Source organism: Vulpes lagopus, chromosome 2 (genome assembly GCF_018345385.1).
Source record: "Vulpes lagopus strain Blue_001 chromosome 2, ASM1834538v1, whole genome shotgun sequence".
Taxonomy (NCBI): Eukaryota; Metazoa; Chordata; class Mammalia; order Carnivora; family Canidae; genus Vulpes; species Vulpes lagopus.
In genome coordinates, this window is record NC_054825.1 from 159,365,407 (window position 1) to 159,384,156 (window position 18,750).

At 55.1% G+C, this 18,750-nt stretch overlaps 2 protein-coding genes across 6 annotated transcripts; both read right to left on the bottom strand.

Annotated features, from left to right (window-relative positions):
* Window positions 1-4,340: 4,340 nt before the first annotated feature.
* Window positions 4,341-13,935, bottom strand: SBK2 (SH3 domain binding kinase family member 2). Of its 5 annotated transcripts, none has more exons than XM_041746739.1 (4): window positions 13,821-13,935; window positions 7,913-8,167; window positions 6,003-6,205; window positions 4,341-5,530 (listed from the first exon to the last, which is right to left on the bottom strand). In XM_041746739.1, exons 2-4 carry the CDS (start codon window positions 8,163-8,165, stop codon window positions 4,868-4,870), a joined length of 1,119 nt encoding a protein of 372 aa, XP_041602673.1. In that variant the 5' UTR covers window positions 8,166-8,167; window positions 13,821-13,935; the 3' UTR covers window positions 4,341-4,867. The 5 variants fall into 5 exon arrangements, with proteins under 5 accessions (XP_041602673.1, XP_041602671.1, XP_041602670.1 ...); XM_041746737.1 differs by lacking the exon at window positions 13,821-13,935 and adding an exon at window positions 9,103-9,174; XM_041746736.1 differs by lacking the exon at window positions 13,821-13,935 and adding an exon at window positions 9,046-9,129.
* Window positions 10,039-15,688, bottom strand: SBK3 (SH3 domain binding kinase family member 3). Its single transcript, XM_041746740.1, has 4 exons — window positions 15,195-15,688; window positions 14,542-14,692; window positions 13,821-14,023; window positions 10,039-12,069 (listed from the first exon to the last, which is right to left on the bottom strand). Exons 1-4 carry the CDS (start codon window positions 15,237-15,239, stop codon window positions 11,383-11,385), a joined length of 1,086 nt encoding a protein of 361 aa, XP_041602674.1. The 5' UTR covers window positions 15,240-15,688; the 3' UTR covers window positions 10,039-11,382.
* Window positions 15,689-18,750: the final 3,062 nt, after the last annotated feature.

Below are 18,750 nucleotides of genomic sequence, written 5' to 3' on the forward strand. Positions count from 1 at the left end.
CTCTCCAGAGGGCCCCACTGGGGGTTTAGGCTCTAGACCCCTGTCTGTGGGCCAGAGTTGAGGGGGGATGGCTGTTGGGCACCCTGGCCCCAGGTCCCTCCACCCTCTGCTGCCTTCTGCCAGCCCCAAAGAAGCGGTGCTTAATTATCCGGTCACTCTATCCCTGCTTGGCCAGGCAGCTAAGCCCAAACATCTGGCCCCAGGGCCCAGGGCCAGGGTGGTGGCCAGCCCCCACCTACTGCTGGCCCTGACCCAGATACCTCCCGAGGGACAGCTGAGCCCTATCCTGTGCCTGCCAGCTTGCAACTAGCCCAGAACAGTAGCTGCAGAGGCCTAACAGCTTGACTGATGCAGAAAAAACAGTTGACAAAATTAAACACCCGTCCACGGTTGACACACGCTCGCGCGTGCACACACACATACCTTCCTAGCAGAGTAGGGGAAGGGGGGACTTCCTCAATCACAGGAAGGGTGGAAAGAAAGACACAGATCTGTCCTTTCCTGTGGGTGATACGACTGTCCATGTAGAAAACCCCAAAATATCCAGCGGACAAATGGTTAGCGTTAATGAGAGTTTTGCTAGGATGCCAGGGCAGTACTCTATGTCCTTTGTACCAGCAACTGCGACCCCTGCCTCACCAGCACTGCCTCAGACCCACAGGATCAGAACCCGCGTTTTAACGAGGCAGCAGGTGATTTATGGTTGGCTGCTGTTCACGTCTGAGAAGTGCTGCTCAAGCCATTTGCTTTATCTATGTACTAGCACGGAACTGCTTGTTTGTAGAGGCCTTGCCAGGCTGGCCCCCTCTGGCCCAGGGCAAGCTCCTTCCCTGCTGCAAGCAGGATGGCAGGGTGGGTGCAGCTGGGTTAGTTTAACACTCTGCCCTAACAGGTCCTGACGCTTTTTTTGATTTTTGATTCTGTGTTTTCTACATGAAGTCGATGGGATAGAAGCATGTTCTGGGTGCCTGGAGCCCAGGCTCATGAAAAGTTGTTTCCCTGATGTGAGTTCTGGTGGCTGGATGCCCGGCCTCATCCCCTATGAGGGTCTCTCAGTGAGAGGCTCTATGCTCTAGATCCAGGCCAGGGCATGGCATTCAATAACAAATGGCAGAAAGGGAGAGATGAAGGAAAAACTTTTTTTGGGAACAAGAAACCCCATGTGGTACTACTTGCAAGTTTGGGGTTCCCCAGCTGGGGAAGCAGAGCTTCCTTGGTGACCACCAGCCCAGGTACATTTTAGAGGTACTGGGCTGGGGAGAAAAGCAAAGACTTTGGAATCAGGCCAGAGCTGGATTTGAACTCAGACTCTTCTACCTTTAGACTTGCAGGTCTTCAGAAAGTAGGTTCCTCCCCACTGGGGCCTCAGTGGTCTTTTCTGTAAAACGGAGGGAGGAGTAAGGAGTGGGTCTTGCATCTAGGGCTTGGTTTGTGATTAATTCAGAGCTATTAGAAGGAGGACAGGGTTTTCTCTTTTCTCCTGGTTGGGAATTCAGAGGCCCAGAGAAGGAAAGAAACTGATCAAGGCATGAGAACCTTGGAAATGTCTGTTTTGTGGCTTTTTAGCCTCATTGAGATGAAATCCACATGCCATGAAATTCACCCTTCTCCCATGTACAATTCAGTGGTTTTTAATATATTGACAGAGTTGTGCAACACTCACCACAATCTAATTTTAGAGCAATTCTACCACCATCACCACACCCAAGAAGGAAAGCCAGGCCCCTTAGCAGCCATTCCTCAGCTCTCCCTGACAGCCCCACCCCCAGCAGCCAGTAGCCTTTCCTTCTCTGTAGATTTGCCTGTTCTGGATATTTCCAAAATGGAGTCCTACAATGGATCATCCTCCACCACTGGCTTCTCTCTCATCCCATGGTGTTTGGGAGGCCCACTCGCCATGTGCCATGTGTCAGTGTTTCCTTCCTTTCCGTGGCCCAGTAGTATTCCAGAGTCTGGATGGACCGCCTTGTGTTTCCCTGTTCAGCTGCTGATGGACATTTGGGTTGTCTCCATGTGTTGGTTATTGTGAGTAATGTCACTATGAATATCTGTGGATGCATGCTTCCACTGCTCGTGGGCACAAACCTGGGAGCGGAATTGCTCGGCTACATGGTGATTCTGTGTCTAACGTTCTGACAGAATGCCAGCCTGTCTCCCATGGTGGCTGCACCATTTATTTCATTCTCAGCCCCCCAGTGCTGCACGAGGAGGGTCCCAGCCTCTCCATGTCCTCACTAGCATGCCTAAGTGGGTCTGGAGGCTTCTGAGATCCCCCTCTTTTGTCTCCCTGGTTTACCTTCCCCAACACCTGTGTCTTCCCAGGGGGGGATGGCCACCTTACAGCCCCTCATGCACACACACGCTCAGCCTTGCACACTCACATGCATGGGTATACCAATATGCATCCCCTCACATGCACCCCCACCCCCCGTGTGGGACCCCTTCGGCCATGGATAGCAGTGGGACATCTTGAAGTTAAATAGCATGGAGCCTGGGCGGGACCCAATCTGGGTTTGAATTTTTTTTTTTAATTTTTATTTATTTATGATAGTCACAGAGAGATAGAGAGAGAGGCAGAGACACAGGCAGAGGGAGAAGCAGGCTCCATGCACCGGGAGCCCGACGTGGGATTCGATCCCGGGTCTCCAGGATCGCGCCCTGGGCCAAAGGCAGGCGCCAAACCGCTGCACCACCCAGGGATCCCCCAATCTGGGTTTGAATCCCAGCTCTGCTCCTGCCCCTACCCCACAGTAGGAGATCAGGCACTACCTTGGCTGCCCAAGCAGCACCTGTGGCCCCCACAGCCTCCACCCATGAAATGAGGAGGATCCTAGGAAGTGAGCAGGTGTGTGTGCCAGGGGGGGCTGCTCAAGGAGCAAACTGCTTTGTTGGTGTTAAGTATTATGATTAGTATTAAGTTTTAATTAAGTAATGAATACTTAATTAGCACTGCTCCTGCCCCCTTCAGGCCCTGCCTGGGAACTTTTGTTGGCTGCCCTGGGGCCCCCCACTGGGTCATTATCACCTCCCAGTTAATCCTCAGCTGCTGCCACCAGTTAACACCCTCTGCAGACTCCTCTGCCCCTGCCTGCCCCTGCCCATCTACACTTCCCTCTTTTCAGCTCTACCCTGAAGGCCCTGGCGGCCTCCAGCTTTTTGGGGACACATTCTTGGCCTTATGGCTCAGGCTATTTCAGATTCACAGATAAGATGGCAGGAGGTTCTGATCATGTTCCCCACCCTTACCTCCCTATATTGTTCTCTACAATGACCCCCTACTCCAGGAAGTTCACCTGGATTGCCCAGGACAGGGGCCAATGTCCCTAGTCTTCTGGATTGAAACTAGATTCAAAGGTCTTTGGGGTCACTGCACAGATGCTGTTAACACCCCCCTCCCCAGTCCAGGCAACACTCAGGAGGCCATGGCAGGGGCATTGTAGGGGGTGGTAGGGGCCTGGGAGAGAGTGACACTTGATCCAGCTCTGAGTTGTAGCCTTGCTCTGGGCTGGTGGCCAAAGAAGGCGAGGAGAGGAAGACAGAGTGTTTGCAAACAGGGCAGCTGCCAAGAAGGGGCCAGGGTGAGGGGGGAAGGTGTGAAGGAGAGACGGGCCCAGCTGGTGACTGGCAGCGGCGCCTGGGTGACATTCCTCCTTCTGCTACACACACATACTCACAGTCTCCTGGACGCACAAACACGGTCCTGACGTCCACACACACAGAGCAAGGTGCCTGCAAACTTCCATGCTGTCCCCTTACACAGAACACTCAGACACACACAATCACGTCATCCACACAGTGAGACACAGTCACACCTTCACCATCTCTCCCCCACGCACCCTTACTCCTGCATACTCATGGGCTCAGACACTCATGGACACGCAAATGTGTAGAAATTCACACTCCAGTCCAGCCGAAGCTGCTATGCATGGACAGCGGTGATGCTCAGTGCCTCTGCCCACACACTGGTCCATGCGGAAACGAGCTCACACTGTCCTGACAACCAGCAGCACATGCTCACAAACACCCCGCAGCCAGCTTTCTGGCATGTAGTGTGGCCACGCCATGGGACCATTTTCTGCCATATGCTCCATCTCTCTTCCTGATGACACGCTGTCCAGTGTTCACCCATGTACACTGTCCTCCTCTTCCCCAAGCTGGCAGACCAGCTGCATCATGGAGGCCCAAGTACCAGATGAAGTTGGGTGAGAGAAGAGAGGGCACATTATCACGAGGGTGACAGCCAGGCATGTGGGCGGAAGACACAGGCTGAGGAGAAAGAAACCCAACCAGGGAGGCCAGACAGGGCAGGGAGACAGGGACACAGAGGCAGCGGCACAAAACCAGATGGGTTCATTTATTGAGCAAATGTTTCCTGGCCCTTTCCTTCCCTTGGGTCAGGACTGCTCCAGCTACAGGAAGGCACCTCACAGGACAGACCAGGTCCCTACTCCAACAGCAGGGTGCATGGAGGATCCATAGGGGCCTACCCGGACAGCTGGAAAGGGAGGAGCATCACACGGGGGGGGGGGGGGGCGGCGGGTAGCACTGGGAGCATGGGGGCAGTGGGGACTTGGGGCCTCATGTGTGCTGAGGGCAAGCCTCACAGAGCAGGTGCCGTGGAGGCATCCATGGTGTGGGGGAGGCAAAGGAGGGAGCCACAAGACTGCAGGCAAGGGGAGGAACAGCAGGTGCCAAAGCCCTGGGGAGGACAAGGATGCAGAAGAGACATACAGTGGTCTCTGCCCACTCCCCGCCCCCCAGGCCATGGGAGGGACACAGGATGCCCTTGTGGGAGGTAAGGAAGGTATAAAGGAGAAAATGGGCAAAGGAGGAGCCAAAAAGCCCCCTCAAGAAGGCGGAGGTGACCTCAGGAGGTAGGGCCCACCCAGTTCCCTTCCTGAGTCTCCACAGGAAAGGTGGGCTCGGGCTGTCCCCCCAACTCTCCATCCTCCTCCTCGCCCCCCTCCTCCCCCTCTTCAGCTTCCTCCTCCCGCTGCCTCCAGGGACGCCCTAGGTAGCCCCGAATAGAGCTCACGGGGCACCTCTTCCGGGGGTGAGGGTCCAGCAGCCCCCAGAGGAGACTGTCTGCCACAGGCGTCAGGCCGAACCAGGGCTGAGGACGGTCCTCGGGTTGGCGGGACGCCTGCCACATGAGGAAGTCCTCGTAGAAGGGGTCGGCCTCAGCCAGGGGCTGGTCCCAGGGGAAGTAGCCAGTGAGGAGGCAGAAGAGCAGGACCCCCAGCGCCCAAGCGTCCAGGGCGGGTTGGATGGGCAGGCCCTCGGGGAGGGGAGGGGGGGAGCAGAGCTCAGGGGCCGTGTAGGGGATGGGTGGCCCGGCCAGGCGCAGCAGCGTCCCCCGGGGCCTTGTGTGGCCGAAGTCGGTGAGCTTGACCTGCCGGCAGGCTGGGTCACACACCAGCACGTTCTCCGGCTTGATATCCCGGTACACCAGGCCGCGGGAGTGAATGTGCTCCAGGGCTGAGGCCAGCTGGGCCGCACAGCGCTGGACTGCCTGCTGCGGGAGGCCCACCTGTGGGGGAGTGGCATCAGGGCCTTCTGCCCCTCCTGGGCAGCTGGCCCAGGGCTGAGGCCACAGAGCTGCTCCTCAGTCCTGGGGAGCCCAGGAGGATGAAGGGCCTCCACAGACTTGCCATGGGGAGGTCCAGTGGGACCCCCCTGAGGGCCAGTGGGACCCTGTGAGGGCTAGTGGGATCCACTGAGGGCTAGTGGGACCCTCTGAGGGCCAATGGGACCCTGTGAGACCCAGTATGACCCTCTGAGGGTTAGTGTGACCCTGAGAGGGCTAGGGGGACCCTGTGAGGCACTGTGAGCCCTGGGGAGGTCTAGTGTGATCCCCTTGAGGCCCACTGAACCCCAGTGAGGTCTGGGGTGAATCCACGGGGCCAGGCAAATCTCGCTAGGGTATAGTGTTGGTTCTGTGGTGTCGGCGAACTCCAGAGAGGCCCAATGAGAGGCCCGCAGGGGCCTGCTCACCTACCCACCTTGGGCTGGATGAAGGTGATGAGGTCCCCATACAGGACAGGCTCCGTCAAGAAGCTGTAGGAGTCAGCTGACTCGATGCCAATGCCGTAGGCCGCTACTATAGCTGAATGCGTGCCCAATGAGAGGCCCACGCAGAACTCGTACAGGAAGCCACGGAGAGAAGTGGAGGCCTTTGGGAGTTGCTTCAGTGCCAGAGTAGTGCCTGGGGGCAGCAGGGGCAGGTGCAGAGGGAGTGTGAGAGCCAAGGGTCTCCCTGTCCGCCCCCCTCCCCCCATCCCTCCCCAGCCTGGGCTCTTTTCCACAGGCCATCGCCACCTCCTTCAAACCCTGCCTCCTTGCTGCACTACCAGAAACACAGCGTGGCCATGAAAACACTGCCAGTGGTAATTAATAATAATAATAATGCAGCATTTGGTGAGTTTCAGCTTTGCTGTCTTGGAGCAGATGGAAGGGGAACTTCAAATGACCTCACGTTTGCCCAAAAGCCACTGTGAAGGCAGTAGCAGAAAAGATGCCCTGTCCTGGGGACTTGATAGGATCAAGGAATCATTATGCAAATGATGTCCTGGAGTGTAAGTGCCCTGGAGGCAGGAACTCTGCTTTCTTCACCTGCATGGTCACCCGCTCACCTTCCTCATCAGGAAGGAGTGAGTGATGGAAAAAGGTCACCTCCTCCTCTGAAACACTGACTATATTCCTTCCATTCCCCAGCTGGATGCACCAGTGCCTTTCCTAAGCATCTGGGACGCCCTGGACTTCCGCCATCATGGCACATGCCACCTTCTGTTTGATGGCATCTGTCCCTCTGCTGTGAGCTCTTGGCCCTGGCACCTCCCAGCCCAGGGACCGGCATCCAGAGGCTGAAGGAAGCACAGCCTTATTCCCCTCTTTATTGCTTATGCCCCCAAGTCCTGTGATGACCTGCATCTGGATCTCTTGCTCTTGGCATCTTTCTCTGATGTGGTCTGAACTGTGCCTCTCCAAATCCACATGTGGAAGTCCTCACTGCAGTTCCGCAGAATATAACTATTTGGAGACAGAGTCTTGGAAGTGCTAACATGAGGTCACTACAGGATGGGCTAACCCTGGTCCTCTGTGACTGGTGTCCTCACAAAAAGAGGAAACTGGACGCAGAAATGCATGCGAACACAACGGGACAGGACGAGAGAGGCCCTGGGCAAAGCAGCCCTGCCCACACCTGGAGCCGGACTTCCGGCCTCCATCCAGGACCACAAAAAACAAAGGTCTCAATGTCAGCCTCCACAGTGAGTGGGCTTCGCTGTGGCAGTCTGAGCACACTGGCACTTTCCCTGTCCATGCCAGAGCTCCTCCTTGAAGGCATGCCTCACGCATTCAGCTCTGGGTTCCAAGCACGAACCACTCAGGACAGGGCAGAGCCCCCAAGGTGGCCTTGTTAGGAGTGTCCTGAGATGACTGTGGCTCAGAGTTCCATCCATACTATGCCTGTCTCAGGGGAGGAACAGAGGATGTGTGCACACTTGGCAGGAAAGTATGAGTGGGGGGACCATGTGCTGCACAGCCACATGCACTGGTCTTGCTAAGTGTCTGGCAGAGGCCATGGCTCCGAATCATCCCCATGGTGACCGCTAAGCTAGCCACACATCAGGGCTATGGGGGAGGGGACTCAGTCCCCTTTCTCACAGGCAACTAGGCCCATGTACAAATGCTTGGAGAATCACAGTTTTTACATAGAAGGAATCATCACCCACATTTTTGAATGAGGAGGCTGAGGCTCAGAGAGGATAGGGGAGATTCCCAAGAACACACAGCCCAGAAGGAGCAGAGGCAACACTTGATTCATGTTTAGACTCTTGCACCTTGGTCGGCATCTGTCCTGGCCCACCCCCCACCCACTGACCCTCCTGTATCTGTCTCCAGGCCCAGGTACCTTTCTGACGATGGGTGACCAGCAGGACCCGGCCAAAGCGGCCCTGGCCCAGGGGACGAACTTGCTGGTAGAGCTCATCCACCTCGGCTTGGACCAGGGTCTGGGCACTTAGCGCCATCATGTCCTCTAGCTCCAGGGCTGCCTCCTGGCCCTGCCGCAGCTCCTCTGCCGTGAGGCCCCCTAGGTTCTCCTCAGCCACGTTTTCAGCAGCCCCTGCTTCCACCTGTTCCTCATCTGACTGTCTGCCGGGCATCTCTGAAGGGCAGAGTAGAGACAGTGACCCAGGGCCCAGGTCCTGCTAGGCCTGGGTCCCAAGGGAGGCGGCGCTGGGGGCCTGGACTCCTGAGTCTGAGGGAGGAGGGGGCTGGGGGCCTGGAATCCTGGGTCTGAGGGAGGAGGGGGCTGGGGGCTCATTAGCACTTAACATTGTGACTCAGTCTCCCTCTTTGTTAGAGGTGTCTGAGGAGTGGGAAGACCAGTTGCTGAATGGGGTGAGGTCAAGCTTAAGGTCACAGATGTCTCTTGCCCCTGCCCCCACATCCTGGCACCACCCAATGGCCCAAGGGTGAAAGATGAACCAGATAACTCCGGACACCCCCCCACCTTGTTTCCAAAGCAAACAGACTTGGGCCCTGGGGGTGGATGAGTAGCCTCTTTCTCCTAAGAGCAAACAGGTGCTCTCTGCCTCCAGGGGCTGGGGAGGGCGGCTGTGCACACCAGGCCTTGGGGGACGCATGGGACCTGGATGGGAGGAAGCACTTGGGAGTGCCAAGTCCTTGAGACACCTAGGTCCACCTCCTATAGCCTCAGCCCCTCCTCCCTCAGACCCAGGAGTCCAGGCCCCCAGTCCCTCCTCCCTCAGACCCTAGTGTGCAGGTCCCCCACCCCCTCCTCCCTCTGACCCAGGAGTCTGGACCACCAGCCCCTCCTCCCTCAGACCCAGTCCCCCAGCCCCTCCTCCATCAGACCAGCAGTCTGGACCATCAGCTAGTCCCTCTCCTGGAACCTTACACAACTCACACATCTCATGACTCCCAGACTCTGTTTCCCTAACACTCAACCAGTCAAAGCCTCCCTCTGAGGATCCCAGGACTTTGGCCAGCTGTGCGGCTTCACTATCAGGTGGTGCCCACCTCAGGCTGTTTAACCCTTGCCTCCTCCTGACCTGGGCTCCGGCCTCCAAACCTCACCTCCTCCAAAGCTTGCCTGACCCTTCGCTGCCTGCCGTGGTCAGTGCCCAGCACTAGATCCCATGCCAGCAGAGGCCTGCCCAGGAGCAGACCCCGCCCCCACCTAGGGGGTCTTAAGCCCCGCCCCAGCCCCGCCCCTTCCACCCCACTAGGGCCAGAGCGACATCGTGTGTTGACTCCTAGAACTGGCTACCGCCAGAAATAATGTCGCAGACCCAGGCGTCCAGGCCCCAGCCCCGTCCTCCCTCAGACCCGGGAGACCAGGTCCCCAGCCTCCTCCTCCCTCAGACCCAGGAGTTCAGACCCCCAGGCCCTCCTCCCTCAGACCCAGGAGTTCAGACCCCCAGGCCCTCCTCCCTCAGACCCTGGAGTCCAGGTTCCCCAGCCCCCTCCTCCCTCAGACCCTGGAATCCAGGCCCCCAGCCCCTTCCTCCTTCAGATCCAGGAGTCCAGGCCCCCAGCCCCTCCTCCCTCAGACCAGGAGTCCAGGCCCCTGTAGAAGATGAAATCACTTCTCTAGTTTGTCCCTGCCTTGACCCCACCCAGCTGCCCCATCAATGCCCCATTAACAGGTCAAACACAAGTGTTCCATGAGGGGTGTCCAGGGGATGGGACACTGGGGTCCTGTTTGGAGAAAGGATGAGACAACCAGATTCCAGAACGATGCAGTGATAGATGATCTCAGACTTGGGGCAGAGGGGAAGCAGGTGGTGGAGCAACTGGGACGAGTGGGGAGGGGAGGTCCGAGTTCGGAGTCTGCAGACTTCAGAGTTGCTGGGAGGGCTAGGCGGGAACCCCTGGGTCTGATGGAGGAGAGGCTGTGGGCCTGGAATGATGCATCCACTCCTGCGGTTACAGTAAGATGACGACTGTGAACACACTTAATTTTTAAAGAATAAACCTTTTATTTCAGAATAATTATTGATTTCCAGAACAGCTGGAAGGATTGTGCAGAGAACTGCCAGGCCGTCCCCAGCTCCCCAACAGGTTCGTATCTCACGCAGCCAATGGCATGTTTGTCCAAACAAAGAAATGGTGTCAGACACTAGACCCTGCCTGTCTTACCAGTGCTTCTGCCAACAACCTTCTGCTCTCCCGGAGTCTGATCCAGGGTGCCCCACTGTGCTTTAGTGAACCCACATTTTTAAGTCTAGAAAGTACATAGGACAGACTCCCCTGGAGGGAGCAGTTCCCTGTCCCCGACTGACCCTGTGCTGGGGATTGGGGCCATGGCGTCAGATGCCTGCGGACCCTGCTCCGCAGATGTAAAGTGTCCTGCTCTGAGCTGGAGGTGGCGGTGTGGGGCCGTGTGGGACGGTGTGACGGCTCTGAGCTGGAGCAGGTGAGTATCAGCTCATCAGTACCACCATGGAAAGCTGGCTCCGAGGCCCACAAAGCTGGGAAGATCACACACCTTGGTGGTCCAGGCTGATTGGGAGCTGGCACAGGGCACTTGTCATGTGCAAGAAGAACTGAAAGGATGTCGAAATGAGAAAAAAACAGAGGCTGTCCTGAACAGGTGGACAGGTGAGGCCGAAAAAGATGGGAGACATAGATCATCTGGGTACAAGATCCCAAGGGCCTGGGGACAGGCCACGTCTCAGAGGCATGGAGCTATGAGAAACACATTCTCAGAGGAGGACACTGGATTTGCAGATGACTGCTGGCAGGAAAATGAGTGTGTGTGTGTGTGTGTGTGTGTGTGTGTGTGTGTGTGTGTGTAGGTCCAGAAAGGATAAATGACTTCCCAATGTCACTCCACTTTCCTGGAGCCCAGGGAAATGGAAGAGGTAGAGGGTGAGGTTTCTATGGTGCTGGATCTTGAAAGCCCAGATTTAGTGCCGTGGACAGTGAGAGTCAACCAGGTCTCAGTGAGGAATGACCCCATCAGAACTCCAAGATAGGCACTTAGCATGTGCCTGCACCGAGGAAATGCATCTGTAGGGGAAGCAGTGCCTTCCTTCAAGCAGACATATTCACAGCAGAAGGAAGAGGCAGAGTCCTTGACAGAGGAGAAGGCAGGAGCCCTGGACTCCAGGATCTGAGGGAGGAGGAGCTGGGGTCCTGGACTCCCAGGTCTGAGGGAGGAGGACTCCCATGTCTTCAGTTGAGAGGGGCATTGTGTATCGCAGTCCAGCCCTCAGCAGGGAGAGATGCAACGTGTTCCATCTCTGTCCTCCTGGGAGCAGCTGTCTCCATCCAGGTGGCCAGGATGGGGAGGGCGGGTGCTGGGGGAGGGGCCGTTGGCCCAGACTCTGACCACTTGTCCCAGTCACCTGGTCAGGGAGATCCCCTATCTGTCCCCATCCTCCTGCCATCTTTGTCATCCTCTTCCTCCTCTGTCCACTCCTCTAGGCTTGCTTCCTGCTCTTCCTCCTCCTCCCCATCTTCACTAGATGTAACCCCCCAGCCCCCAGATCCCTCTCTGTTCCTCTCTAAACCCCAGTCATCCCCCAAGAAGTCCAGGACAGCCAGTGGGGGGCTCCTAGTCTCAGGATCCAGGTCTAGAAGCCCCTGGAGCAATGCCAGGGCTGGGGGTGCAAACTGGTCCCAAGGTGGGGGTGGTCGCAGTGGTTGGGGTCTGGTGGTCATCCAGCCAGCAAAGGCCTCAAATTCAGGGTCAGGGGCCAGTGCTACATCCCAAGGGAAACAGGCAGTGGCAGTGCAGAAGAGAAGCACCCCCAGGCCCCAGGAGTCCATAGCTGGTCGCAGGGGCAGGGTATCAGGTGGCAGCAGGAGGCAGAGCTCTGGGGGGGCAGAGGGCAGTGGCCCTGGTGGTGCAGGGGTTGCACTCCCTTCGGGCCGGGTCAGACCCAGGTCACCTAGGGCCACACGGCTGCAGACCGGGTCAAAGACCAGCACGTTGTCTGGCTTGACATCTGCATGGACCAGCCCCCGGCTGTGGAGAAAGTCCAGGGCTCCAGCCAGCTGGGCCATCACCCGCTTCACCAGAAGCTCTGGGAGGCCCTGGGGTCAAGGAGAGATGAAGGTCAGGTGCCTTGGCTCCTTCTTTATTTTGTTTCTTAGGGCTCAAGAATTCAGAACCTCAGACCAATGGCTACCTCTAGTGTCCCTCAGCCTTCTCCAGATCACCCTCAGCCACAACCTGCTGCTAACTCTGCATTCCAGCCCCCAGTATGTTGTCACTGGAACTCCAGACTGAACCAGAAGCTCTTTTAGCTTCCACCAAGCTTTCTCCTCACGCTAACACTCAAACCCCCTCCTCACATTTCTTATCTCTAGCCTGATCACCCAGATCTCCAATGGGTACCCAAATCTCATACTTAATCCTAATTTTTGTTCCTTGGTCTCTTACTCACACACCATTCTGAAGTCATTTTACTGACTTCATCATTGGATTGATAAATCTATCCATCCAGCTAGCTAGGCAGCTAGCCAGCAATCCATCCATCAAGCCACTCATCCATTCAGCAGTCTACACAACAGGGTTTCTGCTTAACATCCATTCTACCAGCCAGTCAGAAACCCAATAATGTTTTCAATTATTTAATATCCAAAATCTATCCATTAATTCTTCCTTGCTTCCTTCCATTTATCTACCGTGCATTCCATCCATCCAGCCAGCCATCTACCCACCCATCAATCCATCTTTTCATCTATCCACCATCCACCCATCTTTCCATCCACCCACTCACCCATCCACCCATCTTTCCATCTATCTGTCTATCCACCCATCCACCCACCCATCAATCCACCCATCCACCCATCTTTCCATCCATCCATCTCTACCCATTCATCTATCTCGCTCCCTTCTTTATTTCCCAGTGTTTATCTCCAACCCTATCTCAAATCCAAAATCTATTTCTTTAGAGACACCTGGGCTCAGCAGTTGGGCGTCTGACTTCGGCTCGGGGCGTGGTCCCAGATTCCGGGATGGAGTCCCACATAGGGCTGCCTGCAAGGAGCCTGCTTCTCCCTCTGCCTATGTCTCTACCTTCTCTCCGTGTCTCTCATGAATAGATAAATGAAATATTTAAAAAAAAACCACAACTATTTCTAAAGATGGCCCCACCCCTAGTCTCCAAACTCATGTACTCTCAGAATTTCATGAATTCAGTCCTCACCTGGTCTTCTCACCAAAAAGAACTTCATTACAGCCAATCTTCAACTTATTCCGTATACTTACCCTTAACCATCCCTGTCTCACTCTGCAACTCCATGCTTTTCACACCCACTACCAATCTATAATCAACCCACTCAACTTCACCCATGCCCATGCTCCCAATCCCAGGGCTAACTAAAATCCCACACCTAACCTCATTCTCAACCCCAATTCCAAGTCTGTGCCCATGCAAACTTGTGTTGGAATGGTTGGGTGGGTTAGGTTAGGGTTAGGCATGGGATTGCATCAAGAGTTAGAAATAAAGGGATGCCTGAGTGGCTCAGTGGTTGAGCATCTGCCTTCAGCTCAGGGTGTGATCCTGGAGTTCTGGGATTGAGTCCCATATTGGGCTCCCTGAAAGGAGCCTGCTTCTCCCTCTGCCTATGTCTCTGCCTCTCTCTTTCTGTGTCTTTTGTGAATAAATAAATAAAATCTTTAAAAAAGAGAGAGAGAGAAATAAGGAGGGTGTCTGGGGGCTTAGAGCAGAGCTACGTTGAGCACTGATTTGGATGTCAGGATTAGACATAGGAACGGGGTAGGGACAGAGTTGTACATGGGATAAGCAGTCCTGACCTTTGCTCCCTACTCGCCTCACCTGTTCTTGGAGCATCCCGCTGAGGTCCCCATATGGTGCGTACTCCTGGGCAAAGGCGAAGTGTCGGGGGGTCTGCAAGGGTCCTGCCAGGGTCTGGAGTAAACCTGGGTGTGATGAGACACAGCGGCCCACACAGAACTCTCTCAGGAAGGTACTTTTCAGGACCGAGTCCCGACGCAGGAGCTTCAGAGCCACAGCAGAACCTGCCAGGGAGATGGGTGCAGAAGGGAACTCAGGGAGCTCTGATCTTGCTGTGGGGCCTTAGGCAAACTGCTCAACCTCTTGGAACCTCAGATATTTTGTGTGTAAAACAAGAGTGGCAGGGTATAGTGCCTGACCTCTCTCCACCAGTTTGTCCAGTTTGTCCTTGTGTGAAGTCGAGGTTGAAGGTGACCTTCCCTGAGGACTCCCTATTCTGCTGTGTGGCCTTGTACAACTGCCTGACCCTCTTTGAGCCTCAGTTTTCTCTTGAATAGAGTAGGTGACATGGTGACTTGAGTTCCAATCCAAGTTGCACTCCTCCCTTGCTGTGTGACCTCAAGCAAGGCTCTCACCTTCTTTGGGTTAACTCTGTTTATTAGAAGATCAGAAAGCTCTTAACTTTCCAAGAGCCCCCATCAAGGATTCCCATCATCTCCTGGGGATGTTCCTGGCCTCAGCAGCTTCTGAGAACCCTATTATGGGGAAGTTCTGGAGTCTGCCCTTGGGTGGCCAAACTCACCTCCTTGGCGAGGCCGGGCAAGGAGTACGCGGCCATAGGAGCCAGAGCCGAGCTCTCGGATGAGGCGGTACTGGACACGCAGATTCCTCACTGGGGTCACCCTGGTGGCTGTCAGCTCCACAAGCCGTTGGAGGGCCGTAGCTGTGTCCTCCTGGAGGAAAGGAGCAGAGGTGGGGAGGGGGTATTGTGGGGGCCACCGCAAACAGCGGGTCCAGCCCAGGACTGAGTTGGGGTGCCAGGGTGATAGGGTCATTGTCCTCAGGGAGGAGGATGAGTCACAATGACTCACCGGCCTCGGGCCACCTGTTTTTGTGTCCTGGCAGGGTTAGGGGTGATTGTGTCAAAGACCCTGCCCACCACCTTCTGTGAGAACCCCCAGGAGCCCCTGGCCCCTGCTGCAATTGCTTCCTCAGCTGACACAACCCCCACTGTCCACTCTGTCTCTGTGCTTCCCACTCTGTTTCTGAGGCCACTGCCCTGGAGGCTTCGGTCTTGCTCTGTGTTCTCGGGTTTGTGTTACTCTGGGTCTCTGCTGTTGCTCTATTTCCCTGTCTTCTCCATTTCTCTCTGTGTGTTTGTTCACTGTCCCTCTTCATGTCTCTCTCTGACTCTGTTTCTCTGTCTCTCTCTTTCCCTTGTCTCCCACCTCTCACCTCTGGGTCCCCATCCTCAGGGTTCTTGGGCTCCCTGAGCTCCATTTCAGAGTCCCTGGCGTCAGCTGGCCCCTGAGCGAGCACCCCCTTACTAGGCCCACCAAGTCCTGCTGCACCTCTCAGATCCCCACCCCACAGAGCCAAGGTACAAAGCCTATCTGAAGGATCTTCCTCAGTCTCTCTCTGCCTGTCGGAGCCAGAGGATTTCTCTGCCGTCCTCTGCCGGACTCCTGCCTCCTTGTGAGCCCGGGTGTCTGTGTGTCCCTCTGTACTGTCCTGTCAATCTCCCGGCCCACACCTCCTTCCTGATTATCTTCCTTCCACTGTCTGTCTCCACCACCCTCCCTGTCCCAGCTCTCAGATCTCTTGGTGGGTCTCCCGATGCTGTGTCTCATCCCCACACTGTCCCCACCATCTGTCACTCAGGATATTCCACACTGTGTTCCCTGCCCTTCCCGTTCACTACTTGTCTGCTTGGTTTCGCTCTGGCCTGCTCTCCTGAGTATCTCTCTGTCTCCCCCCTCCTGTCTTTGTTCCTGACTCTCTCTCACAGCCTTTGTCCCTCCTTCTCTGGGCCGGAGACAGGGGTGTGTGTGACAGCTCAGAGACATCCTGTCCCCCGCCACCCCTCCCTCACCCCCTCTGACCCGCTGCCCCCTCCCTCCCCCTTCCAAACTTAGACCAGCTTGGACTCTGGGCTTTGGTCCCAGGACAGAGGGGACAAAACATATTGTGAACCCCCAAGGGCCAGGCCTGAAGGCAGTGAGAAAGGGGAGACGGTGCCCCTTCACATACCTTACATGGGATGGGAGACCCAGAGGTCCATGCTTTCTGTCCTCCTCCATGGAATAGGAGTCTGGCCTCCTGGAACTGGGAAGACAGTTCACAAAGCACTGTTCTGTAACACCAAATTCCCATCCCCAGACCCTTCCTCCCTGACCAAGAGTCCCAGCCCCTCCCTCAGACCCGGGAGTCCAGGCCCCAGCCCCTCCTCCCTCAGACCCTGAAGTCCAGACCCCCAGCCCCCCTCCCTCATACCCAGGAGTCCAGACCCCCAGCCCCCCTCCCACAGACCCAGGAGTCTAGACCCCAGTCCTCCTCCCTCAAACCCAGGAGCCCAGACCCCCAGAACCCCTCCCTCATACCCAGGAGTCCAGGCCCCCAGCACCCCTCCCTCATACCCAGGAGTCCAGGCCCCCAACCCCTCCTCCCTCAGACCCAGGAGCTCTAATAGCCAAAAGATGCATTGAGGAAAATAACTTCTTTCATGTTCTCGGCACTTGGCCTGAGACTGTTTCTGGGCAAAGGCTGGAATCGGGCTTTACCCTGGATCCTCCCAGCCATCCAGAAAGAGTGGGTATTTATCCCCAGTTTACAGAGCAGGAAACTGAGGTTGTAATCTGGGATCTCCTTACCCAAGGTCAGAGCAGGAGGAGGTGTCTGGTGGGACCTGCGCCAGGTCTGAGTGACTCACAGCCCTGAGTTCTGCCCAATTTGGTTTCACTACTACTACAACCCTGCTATTAATAAAGACAGCAAGGATGCTATCCAGACTCTGGAAGGATCCTGGGGAAATTGGCTACAATGTTGCCCCTGGGAACGCAGGCAGGCAGTAGAGCAGGTGACAGAGAAAGGACTTCCTTTGCTCTTTCAGTTTTGGGGGGTTTGATGGTGAAAAGTTCTGCAAATGTGCAGAAGTCAAAAGAACCTCAGAGTGACCACACTTCATTGTGCTGACCAGACTTCACATGTTGACTTTTTCCAATATTCTCTTTATTTCTGTTTTCTTTGGGGTAGGGGGGATGAAGTATTTCAAAGTAAATTACAGCCTCCTGAGATGTTTTTGGGTGAAATGGTATGATGCCTGGTGCTTGTTTTAAGGTATTCCAGCAAGAAAAAATCCAAAAATGCGTGCAGGGTAGGGTAAAAGAAATTCTGTGACAAGAACAGCATTCACCTTGCAAAGTGCAAATAAGGGGATTCCTTTTACTCTTTATTTTTGGTTATGCTGGACATTTTTCCTCATAAAAAGCTAAATATAAAATACACTATAGATGTCGTGAGAAATTATTGCAATGCTGAGATCTACATCTCTGTGAAAGTAAGGATAATTTCCAGCCCTACTGCAGTGCCATATCAGTCGCATCTAGAAGCATCAGCAGCAATTCCTGAAAACCAGCTGATACCCGGTCCTATTCTGTTTACCCCAATTTGTCCAGATAAGTCCTATGTTGCTGGTGTAGCTGGGTCAATGATCAATGTCAACACATGGCTTTGGGGGAACTTTTTATTGCTGAGCCTTTTTTACTCTTTGAATTTTTAAGTTTTTGTTTGTTTATTTATTCATAGAGACACAGAGTGAGAGGCAGAAACACAGACGGAGGGAGAAGCAGGTTCCATGCAGGGAGCCCCATGCGGGACTCAATCCCTGGTCTCCAGGATCACACCCCCTGGCTGAAGGCAGCGCTAAGCCACTGGCCACCAGGGCAGCCCCCGCCCCCGCCCCCCCCTTTTTGCACTGCACATGTCACCTACTCAAAAAAACAAAATTAAGGATGCCTGGGTGGCTCGGTGGTTGAGCATCTGCCTTCAACTCAGGTCGTGATCCCAGGGTCCTGGGATCGAGTCACACATAAGGCTCCCTGTGAGGAGCCTGCTTCTCCCTCTGCCTATGTCTCTACCTCTCTCTCTGTATCTCTCATGAATAAATAAATAAAATATTTTTTTAAAAAACTAAACTAAAATGATTAAATGCAATGGTGACTATTCAATTTTTCTCAGATGCCAGATGCCAGGTATGACTTTTTTTTTTTTTTAAATTCAAGACTTTGTGGAATCCTCCCTACAAGCCCTGGATGAGTAGAATGATGGTTTCCAATGTACTGATGGGGAGACTGAGGCAGGGAGCAGCAGAGGCATTAGCCAGCAGGCAGTGAGAGGCAGACGCAGGGTTCTATGAGGATTTCTGGGGACTCCAGACCACTGTCTCTCCTCTGCCCAGGCAGCCTGAGAGACCCCTGGTGTCTGACTGGAGCTGAGTTCTTCCCCTGGGGACTCGGGGCCGCAGGGACTGCAAAGCAGTCAGAAGGTCAGGCTGCAGAGCCACCTGGGTCTTCTGGGAGGAGAGTGAGAGGGGACACTCTGGCCCTCCCCAGCCCCCTGAGAGGCTCACTGATGATCCGGGGAGCTTTGCACCTCCCCATTTAGCAACGCTGCTCCACAGGGTCACCCGGAGTGACCTGGAGAAGGCAGATGTAGGCAGGGGAGGCTCCAGTTCTGACCCTGTGATGCACACACCCCTCATTAGACTTAGCCTCTGGGCCTCCCGCCTGCCCTCTTCCGTGCCTCCTGCCCGCCAGTCCCCAAAGGCTCTTCCAGTGACAGTCTTTGTTCATCCCTCCTGGCCAAATGAATGCTCCCTGACAAGCCTCCAACTGCCCCCATACCTCAGTTTCCTCCCTATGAAATGAGAGTAATTGCGGGTTCTACACAGAGCCTTATTTTCAAAGAAACATTTAACACTTATAATCTATGATACATTTATAATATAGTATAT